The sequence below is a fragment of the Stegostoma tigrinum genome, chromosome 5 (assembly GCF_030684315.1).
Source record: "Stegostoma tigrinum isolate sSteTig4 chromosome 5, sSteTig4.hap1, whole genome shotgun sequence".
Taxonomy (NCBI): domain Eukaryota; kingdom Metazoa; phylum Chordata; class Chondrichthyes; order Orectolobiformes; family Stegostomatidae; genus Stegostoma; species Stegostoma tigrinum.
The window spans coordinates 8,506,841-8,519,727 of record NC_081358.1 but is presented as its reverse complement, the minus strand read 5'-3'; the positions used below and the strand labels follow the sequence as shown (position 1 = coordinate 8,519,727).

General features: G+C 40.0%; 1 protein-coding gene across 36 annotated transcripts in view; it reads right to left on the bottom strand.

Moving 5' to 3' along the window:
- The window catches only part of clasp2 (cytoplasmic linker associated protein 2), a 380,999-nt gene that overhangs the window by 54,510 nt on the left and 313,602 nt on the right, over positions 1-12,887 (bottom strand). For all 36 annotated transcript variants that reach the window (XM_048530161.2, XM_059645804.1, XM_048530163.2 and 33 more), the window contains one exon: positions 2,131-2,274. In XM_048530161.2, the coding sequence (XP_048386118.1) occupies positions 2,131-2,274 (144 nt within the window). The remainder of the gene's footprint in view (positions 1-2,130; positions 2,275-12,887) is intronic.

Here is a 12,887-nt window from a genome sequence, read left to right as displayed (position 1 = left end):
ACAGGATTTTATCTTGACTTCTTTCTTACACCTGTTAGTGTTTAAAATATCACAAATTGTATTATTTTGTATCTCTAGTGCAAGTTGTGTACTTGATAAAATTCTCCATATCGAATTGATTAGCAAGATTTTTAACCGAGGATGCAGAAATGTTGTGAAATGTATTCAAAAAGAGAAAGGAGATCTACATGATAAATCACAGAAAATGAAAAAAGCTATCCATTTGAGATAAAGAAATACAAAGTCTACAAAATACGGAAATGAATTCTTCACTGTTAGGTGCATTCGGCTGATACATGTTAAACTGTATGAGTCAACAGTTTTGTGGCAAAATATAACATTTCAGGGGAAAATTTCCTAGCATTGTATGTACACAGTAAAGTAATTGTTATAGTCTTGTTAAGTGTGTAGCCCTTTAAAAAAGTTGTTATATCTTGGAAAAAAGTTTCTGAAAACTCACTACTTCAGTGATGGCTTCTCATATCTTGCTGGGGAGGTGTAAATGACATTCCAATTCTGATATTCTGATTCGGACATAGAGTTCAAGAGATTGTGTAGGAGGAGTAGGAACCAGTGAACAGCTTGTGTTCAGATCAAAAAGATCAAAATTTGTGAGGGCTTGCAAGATCTGCTTAACATGCACTCGAAGGCAAATCTCTATGAAAGCCCTCACCATAAAAGCTGTGCTTTTTAAACATTAACAGACCACATAAAGAAAGAAATGAGAGTAGATTTGCAGGAGCTAAGAATCACATCAGATCAGATCTGCGCAAATCAAATAAGCACTTTAAGGGTTAGTGTATGGTATACATCTAGAGTGGAGTTTTTCATTTCTGCAATGTAAAATGAGAAAGTTCTCTTCTGTAATTTAAGTCAATGACAGAAGTGGCATTTAATCAATGCTGCTTTGAGTCTGTTACAGTAAAAGCTTTAAAACATGAAATCTTGATCATATCATCCTTTCAGCTAGTAACTGTAAGTTCAAATTTATTTTCTTAAGATATTGGTTGCTTCAGGGATTGCATCAACTGAAGGAAGGGTACAGTTCCTTCAGAGGTGCTGGAACAAGATTCACTAGACTATTTCCTGGGATATATGTTTCCCTGACGAGATGCTCTTTGGAGTTTAGAGAATTAAAGGAGATGTCATTGAAACATAGAATATTCTGACAGAGGTACACAGGATCAAGGCTGAGAAGGACGCTTTTCAAGATTAGAGCCTGAAATGGGAAAGCTAAGTCTCAAGATATAGAGATAGCTATTCAAGGCTGAAATAAGGAAAGATTTGTTCACTCATGGGGCATTGTAATCTTTGGCATGCTTTACTGACAAGGCTGAAGGCGCTCAATTGTGTATATTCAAAGCTGAGATTGATAGAATTTTGGACTCATAAGCAATCAAGGGAAATGGGGATTCGATGGAAAGTGCAATTGAAGTTGGGGTCAGCCATAATCTTACATAATGGCAAAATGGGCTCAAGGGGATGAATCACATTCTCCTGCTCCTATTTTTTAAAAATACTATGCTGTTAATTACCCTTCAGCAGGTTATTAATCTTACAGCACTGAACTCACTTTTACCTTGTATCAGATTCTGAGCACTGAAAAATTTCTCAAGGTAAAATATTGGTACAATTTTACCTTGGTTTTCATAGATCAGAGAATCCCTACAGCGTGGAAACAAGTCTACACTGACCCCCAAAGCATCCCATCCAGACCCATCCCCCTATAACCCACCCAATCTACACACCCCTGAACACCACGGGCAACTTAGCATGACCAATCCACCAAGCCTGCACATCTTTGGAGTGTGGGAAGGAACAGGAGCATCCGGAGGAAACCCACGCAGACAGTTGCCTCAGGATAGAATTGAACCCGGGTCCCTGGCGCTGTGAGGCAGCTGTAGTAACAACTGAACCTTGTTTTAAAGAGTTAGAAGTCTCAATTATTCTACCATCATTTCATTGTTTGATAGTTCACTCAGCCAATAAACTGATTTCTAATAATTTTATTTGTTTTGACAATCAGGTCAGGAAATAAAAATGGTACACGGTTTCTTTTGATTGTTTAGTCCACTGTGATCAAAAATAGAACATTAAAATTAAATACAAAAGGCCAGACAAAACAGATACCTTTCTAACATCTGAGCTTTTTGGCTCAGTTGTCCATGTGATGATCCTTGATACTGCCAGACGGGTTTCACTGGAATTTACAAAATCTGCAGGATCCATCTGTAGAGTCAACGTTTCGATGTATTTCAAAATGGCAACTTTAACCTGCATATCAGATCAAACAAATGACATTGTACAAATTATAGCCTTATTTCCAGGAGACCAGCAAATTTAAAACCAAGAACATGCAACTTCCATGAGCAATCAGACACCATGATTGAGAACTTGAAGATGATTATAAGAGTAAAACCAGGATGTTCTGAGACTTTATTTATTATTGCTGAAACTGTCTTTCAACTTCATCCAATGTTATAAAAGCTTTGCGTTCATGTGGCTGCTGTGAGTCTTCCTTCACTTATTTAATGTTAACTTTGCAGAAACAAATTTTGTTAAGCAACAGTTACATAAGGTTCGACTTAATTTCCAGTTTTTGTGCACAAAGCAATGAATAAGGCCATTCAGCCTCTTGAGCAAATTCCTTCATTTAACAAAACTTTGGCTGATCCATTATCTCCCAATGATTCATATGGCTTGATAGCAGTATGCAATAAAAACTACCTGCAGATTACTTACAGATGCTGTTAGTTATTGAAGTGAAAATCTGAAATTATGGCTATAACCTGACCTATTTGATTGCTGTTAAATATCATCCATGCAGCAACAACACCCACTTGCAAAACATTTTTAGGTAGAAGCCTTAACTGGTAGGGTGTCAGGTGACAAAAAGAGGAATAATGGGAGGTCTTCAAATTGGTAGGATGTGATCAGTGGTGTTCTACAAGGAACTGTGTTCCAGCATCAACTTGTTCAAATTATTTATTAACAATTTAGACAATGGCATAAAGCACCCAAATATCCAAATCTACTGATGGTACAAAGTTAAGTGGCATTGCATACAGTGTAGATAGCATAAAATTACAAAGGGCTGTTGATAGATTAGTGATTGAACTTCATCTGCCAGTTGTGCCCAATGTAAGAATGTGAGAGGTTATGGACCGAGAAAGAATAGATTAGGATATTTTCTAGGCATCTGGAGTTAAATTCAAAGAGATTTAAGAGTTCAGGTGCAATAATCTTTAACACGTTATGAACAGGTGCAGAAATTGATCAAGAAGGTTAATGCGTCATTGGCCTTTATATCTAGAGAGCTGGAGTATAAGTACATGTAAGTTTTGCTGCAGCTATACAAAACTGTGATCAGATCCCACATGGTGTACTGTAAGCAGATGTGGGCACGATACCTTACGAAGGATATATTGGCTTTGCAGGGAGTACAACATCGGCTTACACAAACGATTCTTGGGCATCAGAAATTAGGTTGTGAGGGGACCTGTAAGGCATGTTTTCTGTAGAATTCACAAAGTTAAGGGGTGTTCTGATTGAAGTCTTCAAGATATTAGCCAGAAAAGACAGGGTAGATAAAGATAAAGATAAACTATTTCAACTGGTTGGATGTTCTAGAAATTGAGTGCATGGTGAAAAAAATTAGGGCCTGATTATTCAGGAGAGATGTTAAGAAGCACTTCCGTACAAGAAGGATGGTAGAGGTTTGGAACTCTCTTCCACAAATAGCAGTTGAAGCTAGATCAGTTGTTTATTTTAAATATGAGTTAGATAATTCTTTTGTCAAACAAACACTCTAAGATTTACAGCCAACAGCAGATATATGCAGTTAGGCCACAGATCAGATCAGCTGTGATCTCATTAACAGTAGAACTGGCTTAAGAGGATGGCCTTCTTCTGTTCCTATTCACTATGAGATAACATGCTGTAATAATTTGCTACATCACTGGGGGATGGATAGACATTCCAGTGGTTGCACTTTTCAACTTGAAAGGGACTGTATTCAGTTTTCAGCAACTCATAACTAAAATCAGTGAGACATTAAAATGAAATGGTTGCAAATTTTAATAGTTACCAAGTTTTAATTAGTTTCTGCACTTAGCATTACATAATTTAAAAACTGATTCCTATGTGGCAGAATTGAGATTGGTTAAACTGAGGAATGTATGATAACTGAAAAATATTTTGTACTAACAAAAACTAAATACCCAACAATTAAATTAATTGATACAAGTAAGAAAAGAGGCAAGTCAGGACCGAAAATAATGAATTATTCAAATAATTTGGACAGAATCATGGTATGGGAGGTCATTTGCCCTGATGAGTTCACACTGGCTGACTGGCAAGAGCTTTTCAACTCGTCACATGACCCAGTTCTTTTCCTATAACCTTGCATACTTCCTTTTATCTTCAACAGCTTATCCAATTTTCTTCTGAAAGTCATAGTGAACTGCTTCCACCATCTGTCAGGGAAGGCATTCCAGACCTATTTCCAGTACATAAAAATGTCTTCTTTGGTTCTTTTGCTAATCAGCTTAAATTGTGTCCTCTAGCTTGGCTTTGCCACAATACTGAATTGTTTCTGTTTAGGTACAATGTCGAGACCACTCAAAATTTTGCCAAACTCTAATACAACCTCATGGCCTCTACCTGAATGCCTAGATCCTCTTGATCTTTGCTCACCTTAACTACCCTTTGACTATTTGTATGCCTAAAGAATATTTCTGAATTTCCTTTACATTACTGGCTAGTCTCTTCTTGCATATTCTCTTTACCCGTCTTATTACTTTTATTTTCATTGCCTCCCTGACCTCTTGTATTTCGCCTGGCTAATCACAACTGACATTTATGAACAGCCTCCCCCTGCCTGTTTTATCTACCTCCACACCTCAGAGAATCACAAAATTCTCACAGCACAGAGGCCATTCACCTCAGAGGCTGCACCAACTCATGATCAAACATCATGGCTTAGTGTCATGTTGCTGTCTTTTCTCCCATAACCATACATGCTAATTCTATGTAAATACTCATCTCCACTTGAATGCCTTGACTGAACCTGCCTCCTTCATATGTCAGTCACTGTATTCCAGATCTGAATCACATACCGTGTGAAAATGTTTCTCTCATGTTACATTTACTCATTTCACAAATCACTGATGTGTGCCCTCTCATTCTTTATTGAGGGGGAACAGTTTCTCCCTGTCTTTTCTGTCCAGTCCTCTCAAGGTTTTTAAAAGTTTAATCAAATCTGCTCTTAGCCTTTCTTCTCTGAGGGAAACAGTCCAAATTTCTCCAACCTACCTTCTATAACTGAAATTTGTCATCTTTGGAGCCATTTCTGTAGACATCTTACACACTCTACCAGTACACACATTCTTCCTAATGTGTGGTCCCCAGGACAATACATGATACTCTAGCTCTTAGAATCATAGAATTTTACAGTAAAGAAGGAATTACCGAGCTAGTCCCGTTTTCCAACCCTATCTCAGTAGTCCTCTAAATTTATCACTTTCAAATATACATGTACCTCTCTTTTGGAACCTCCTACTGAACCCGCCTCCACCATTTTCCAAGGCAGTGCATTCCAAATCCTAACTCTGAGTAAAGAAGTTTCTCCACATCTCTCTCTTGCTGACAATCTTGTAATTGTGACCCCCTAGTTACTGATATACCAACTAGTGAAAACCAAATATCCTTCTATCCCCTGTCAAAATTATGCATAATTTTGAACACCTCAATAAGGTCACCTCTTAATCTCCTCCACTGTCAGGAAAATAAGCCCAATTTCTCGAATCTTTCAGTGTGTCTAAAATCCCTCAATTCTAATATCATTCCAGCAAGTCTCCTTTGCATTTTCTCCAGGGCTTTAACATCTTGCCTTACATAAGATTTCCATAACTGAACATAATACTCCAAATGTGGTCTGACCAATGATTTGTAGAGGTGTAGCATCACTTCCTTGCCAATCTACTCCATGCCTTAATTTATAAATCCAAGGATTTTATTTCAACTTGCTCGGTCACCTTCATAGAATTATGCACTTGAACCCCAAGGCCCTCTGCTCTTGTACTCCCCTCAAAATTGTACCACTGAGCCTGCATTGTCTCCATGTTTCTTCTACCAAAATCTATTATCTCACATTTCTCTGCATTGAAATTCATCCGCCTGGTGTCTGCCCATTTGGTCAACTTGTCAGTTGTCCCTCTGACATCACTCAGCGTCATCATCACAATTGACTATTCTCCGAGTATCATCTGCAAATTTAGAGATTTTGCCCTCAATACCTATATTCAAATCATTTATATAAATCTGTAAAAGGGTCCCAATCCCTGGGAAACACTACTTTCAACTTGTCTCCAGATTAAGAAAAGCCCATTTACATCTGACCTCTGTTTGTTATCTTTTAGCCAACTTCTAATTCATGCTGCCAAGGACCCATCAATCCCATTTCTAATTCGCGAACCAACCTGCCTTGTGTCACCCTATCAAATGCTTTCTGGAGGTCTAAACATATGACACCCACAACAGTACCCTCATCCACCGTATTTATCACCTTGTCAAAGAACTTCGTTAAATTTGAAAGCCATGTTGACTGTCTAGTATTAACTTATTTTTCTCTGTGTATATTTATTGTATCTCGTATTACAGCCTCCATCAGTTTTCCCACTATTGATGCAATGCCAACAGATCTGTGGTTTCGGTTATCCTTTGCCTCTTTCTGAAACAGACCGCATTTGCAATCGTCCAGACCCCAGAACTATCCTCTGTTCAGAAAGGCCTGGAAAATTTCTGTTAAAGATTCTGTAATTTGCATCCCATTCAGGTCTGGTGGCTTCTCTATCCAGAGTGCTGCCAGACATTTTAGCCTCTCTTCTTTATCTGCTGCTATACTGCTCAACACCCACATTTTCAACTAGGCCTTTGTCACCACCTTCTAATTTGGTTGTCAGAAGCAAAGTATTCATTTAGTACTCCTGCCATACCTTTTGCTGCAGTGAGCATTTTACCAGCTTGTTTCTTTTTAAAATGGGTCCCACTCTAGCCTTCATTCATCTTTCATTATTAATACGTTTCAAGAACCTTTTTATCATTTTTTAAGCACAGCCTCCCATCCTTTCTTCACACTTCCTTCCAACCTTAGCCTCCTTCCTATATTTGAGATACCCTTCCTGATTTCTATTGCTAGAATTATTCTCATATATTCATCTGTTTCTTTTGTCCTCCTTATTTTCTCTTCAATGTGATTCATCATCCAGGGTTCTCTTGCTTTGGATATCCCATATTTACAGGTGTGAATCTCGTGGCATCTGAGTCATTTCTCAATGATTGACTCACAGTTATCATCTACTGCTCCAGTTCAACTTTTAGATCCCTAAAATCTGCCCTTTTCCAGTCTGGGATCTCAATCCTTGATCAAGTTTTATCTTTTTACAACTTAATATCGAAGATTATTATTTTATGAGTGATATTTCTGAAATGCTCCCCCACTCTGATATTCTCTACATGGCCTGCCTCATTTCCAATGAACAGATCCAGCACAGCTTCCTCTGTGGTAGGACTAGATATAAACTGTTCCAGAAAGTTCGCCTGCACGTTATGCAGGAATTTCTCTTCCTCTGCGCACTACCTTCTACCTTCTGGGGTAACTCAATTCACCAACATTCACAACCCTTCTTGCCCTGCAGGTTTCCATAAATCTGCCTCCAAATGCGCTCTTCTCCTTACTCCACATTATTGGGTGTTTATTACAAACCTCTAAATAAGGTCATTGCTCTCTTCCTGTTTCTCAACTCCAAGCATATAGATTCTACTTCGAAAATTGCATCTCTTTCTAGGGCCATGATACTATCCTTGACTAAGACTGCTAAACCTTTACTTAACCACCCTGTCTCTCCTAAAAACCTTCAAATCCTTTGATAGAAGAGATAACAAGGTGTACAGCTGGATGAGCACAGCAGGCCAAGCAGCATCAGAAGAGCAGGAAGGCTGACGTTTTGGGCCTAGACCCTTCTTCAGAAGGCATCCTTCTTTAGAGGGCACCACCTTCACAAAAACACTCAACATTGGGGCCCCTCATGGATGCGTCCTTGGCTGTCTACTGTACTCCCCGTACGCCTACAACTGTGTTGCCAAATTCCAAACAAACACGATCTACATGTTCACAGACTACAGCGCTATAGTGGGACAGATATTTAAAAAAGACAAGTGAAAACACAGAAGGGAGATGGAGGGCTTAGTGCTGTGGTGCAATGAAAACAATCTGTCTCTCAATGTCAACTAAACTAAACAATTGATCATTGACTTCATAAAGAAAGGAGGAGAACATGGCCCCATCTACAGCAATGAAACTGAGGTTGGGAGAGTGAAGAGTATCACTCTCGGAGTGACGATAACTGACAACATGTCCTGGACTCTCCATGTAAATGCAACAGTCAAGAAGGCACAACAGCACCTCTTCTTCCTCAGGCGGCTCCGGAAATTTGGCATGTTCATAAGGTCCCTCACCAACTTCAGCAGATGCAACACAGAAAGCATTCTATCTGGATGCATCACAGCTTGGTACAGCAAATGATCCGCCCAGGACCGTAAGAAACTGCAGAAGGTAGTGTGCACAGTCCAGGCCGTCACAGAAGCCAACCTTCCATCCATAGACTCTAATTACACAGCTTGTTGCTGCGGAAAGGTTGCCAACATCATCAAAGACCCATCACACCCCAATAATGATCTACAACCTCTCCGTCAGGCAGAAGATACAGAAGCCTGGGCACACGCATGAGCAGGTTCAGAAACACCTTCTTTCTGGCCGTTATCAGACTGTTGGACTCTAGCTTCAAATAATGTAACCTGCAATGTAACCTGTATGCCTCTAAGTCTTTGCGATCTGTACATCCTTAGCTTGTTATGATCTGCCTGCACCGCTCATAAACAAAACTTTTCACTGTACTGCAGTACATGTGACAATCAATGAATGAATCAATCAATCAATGTTGTTTCTGCAGTATGAGGAAATGTACAAGGTCAGAATGGTTATGTTTATTCAGTTCAAACTGCTCTTTAGCCTGTTGGTGGATCATCTGTATTGCAGGGTTAACTGCTCATCTCCCAGTATAAACTGTATAACACATAATAGAAACTGCAGATGCTGGAGGATCTAAGATAACAAGGTGTTGTGTTGATTGAACACAGCAGGCCAAGCAGGATCAGAGGAGCAGGAAAGCTGATGTTTTGGGCCGAGAAGAAGGGTCTAGGCCCAAAATGTCAGCTTTCCTGCTCGGCCTGTTGTGTTCATCCAACTCTACACCTTGTTAAACTGTATAAGCACTGTTGTGGTCTGTAGTCATGGTAATTGTCATTGTCTTGATGTTGGTAACCAAGAACAAGAATTTGCACGTAGGCATACGATCACAAGAGGTATACTGTCGGCAGTATGAAATATCTCAGTGACCAAGGTGAGTTATTGTCTCAAAACTTGTGTGTAGCAGATTCTAGGGATAGAATCTCTGCGTCACTATAAACAGTTTGGCATTGGTTGTTTGGATCATTCCTTGTCACTACTGTGTATACATACATTTCAGTGTGTGAGTACAAAGATGTTTGTACCGGCACTGGTATCCAGTTTTGCGTATAGGTTACGCTAAATCTTCATCTGTGGCCATTTGTTTCTGGGTAGGAGATAATATTCTGTTACTTGCTGCAAGGTGCAATGATGTCCCAGAATGAGGTACAGCATGACACTTCTACACAGCTTCATTAAAACCTACTCACAGCTTTATTTATTATTCTTATGTGCGCCAGCTCATCATTTCTTCTATAAGTAAAGGTTTGAAGCTTGTAGATTTCTTGTCAAATCTTCAAATATCATGATTCCACTAACTTGTATGCTTCCCTTTCAATTTAACTAATTAATTGCAGGGTGAAGATCTGAGAAACAATAGTGTGGTTTCTTAATTCGCTGAAATGGCTATTACCTTGCTACAAGCAGTGTTAGCTCGGCGGGTACCTACCTCAAAATGACTTCAAATTTTGGTACTTGCAGACAAGTAGAAATTGTGTGTCTACAATATCACGTTCTGTTGATGATTGACAGCAGTTCAAGATAAATCATTAAAGCTATATACATATATATTTTTTTCCTTTTTTCATTAACAGGATGAGGACAGCACTGGCTAGGCAGCATTTATTGTTCCTCTCCATATGCCCAGAGGGCAGTTCAGAGTCAACCACATTGCTGTGGGTCTGGAATCACATGTAGGCCCAGACCAGGTCAGGTTCGCAGTTTCCTTCCCTAAAGGACATGAGTGAGCCAGGTGGGTTTTCCCCCCGACAATCAACAATGGATTCATGGACATCGATAGATTCTTAAATCCAGATATTTTTATTGAATTCAGATTTCACCATTTGCTATGGCAGGATTCAAGCCCAAGTCGTCAGAATGTTGTCTGGGTCTCTGGATTAACAGTCTAGTGATACCACCACTAGGCCACTGTCTCCCTGATATAACAACATAGAAACATCGAAAATAGGCCCTTCAAGCTTGTACCACCATTCAATACGATTATGGCTGATCATGCAATCTCAGTATCCCATTTCCAACCTCTCCCTATAACCCCTTTAGCCTCAAGGGCCACGTTCAGCTTCTTCTCGAATATATCTAATGAACTGGTCCCAGGAGCTCCTGTGGGAGAAAATTCTACAGGTTCACAACTCCCTGAGTGAAGACATTCTTCCTCTCAGTCCTGAATGGCTTACCCCTTATTTTAGACTGTGGCCCCTTGTTCTGGGCATCCCCAACATTGGGAACATTCTTCCCGCATCTAGCCTGTCCAGTCCTATCAGGATTTTATATGTTTGTAATGAAGACCCCCTCAATTTTCTAAATTCCAGTGAATACTAGTCCAGCTGATGCAATCTCTCCTTAATTGTCAGTCCTGCCATCCCGGGAATCAGTCTGGTGAACCTTTGTTGGACTCCCTCACTAGCAAGAATGTCAGATTAGGAGACTGAAACTGCACATAATACTCGAGACGTGGCCTCACCAAGGCCTTGTATATCTGCAGCAAGACATCAATGCTCCGATATTCAAACCCTCTTGCTGTGAAGGAGACCATGCCATTAACTTTCCTCAATACCTGCTGCACCTGTGCGCCAACGTTCAGTGATTATTCTGCCATGACACCCAGGTCTCGTTGAACCTCACCTTTTCCTAAACTGCCACCATTCAGATCAAAATCTGTCTTCCTATTTTCGTGACCAAAGAGGGGAACCTCGCATTTATCTACATCATGTTGCATTTGCCAAGTATTTTCCACTCAGCCAGTCTGTCCAAGTCACCCTGCATTCTTTTAGCATCCTCCTCACAGTACACAATGCCATCCAGTTTATTGTCACCTGCAGATTTGGAAAGATGGCATTCAATTCCTTTGTTCAAATCACTAATGTATATTGTGAACAGCTGAGGTGGGAGCACTGAACCCTGTGGCGACCCCACTCTTCATTGCCTGCCACTTGGAAAAGGGCGTGTTTATTCCAAATCTCTGCTTCTTGTCTGCGAGCCAGTTCTCTATCCATGTCAATACGTTACCTGTGATACTGTGAGCTTTAATTTTTCTTTAAACCTCTTGTGTGGAACCTTGTTAAAAGCCTTTTGAAAGTCCAGATAGACAATATCTACTAATTCACAGCATCAAAACATTCCATGAGATTTGTCAAGCATGTTTCCAACAAATGGTGGAAGTGTGTTTTTTTTTGTTTTTTATCGTTCGTGAAATGCGGGCATAATTGGTAGCACAGCATTTATACGTCCCTAACTGCCCTGGCAAAGTTGATGATGAGCTGCTTTCCTGAAGCGCTATGCTGTAGGTAGATGTGCAGAGCTTTTAAGGAGAGTTTTAGAATTTTGATTCAACGTCAGTGAAGCAACTGTGATATACTGCCAAGTCAAGATGATGAGGAGTGCGGAAGAAAACTTACAGATGTTTGTGTCCCACATATCTGAAAAAGGCGGTGCCCATTTCTGAAGAAATGTCAGCCTTCCTGCTCTTCTGATGCTGCTTGGCCTGCTGTGTTCATCCATCTCTACACCTTGTTATCTCATATTCTCCAGCATCTGCAGTTCCTACTATCTCTGAAATAACTCATCCTTTTCTGGCTTAAGTCATGTTTCTGTTCATGTAACATCATATTCCCACAACAGCAATTTCTGCTTCTGGTTCCCTAGTTTTGTTCATGTTACTCCAAGCATTTATATACACACAAGTTAACTCTGCCTTTATGTCTATCTTCCCTTCAGGAGGCAACTATTTCTTTGTTCAATGTCAACACTCAGATTTCCTTCACCCCCTTTTCCCCATTACCCATCTTCTCTCTTTTGCCCTCACTTGTAGATCCAAAACTAGGCACATTAGCCAGCCCTCCGCCTACCTTACAAGGTTAAATTGATCCCCACAACACTACTTAAACTCTCAGCCAGGAGGTTAGTTCCACTTTGGCTCAGGCAAAGCTGATCTCTTCCAAACAGCTTTCTTCTTTCCCTAAAGGTCCAATGTCCCAAAAATTTAAACTCCTCCCCTCTATATCATTCCTGAAGGTAAAATGGGGAAGCTTGTGGCACAAGTAGAATTTCTGTGATTAATATCCTGGAGGTCCTGTCTTTCAACAAACTCCTAACTCTCCCTTGTACTATATGCCACTATCCATAAATCCTAGGATACGATATGCTTTATTAACCACTTTCTCCACCTGTTCTACCACCTTTAATAAATTATGCACATATGCACCCAGATCTCCCTGCACATCCTTTCCACAGTCTCTCTGTGTCCTTTGTACAAAATATATCATCTCACAATTCTCTGCACTGACCTTCATCTGCCACCTAT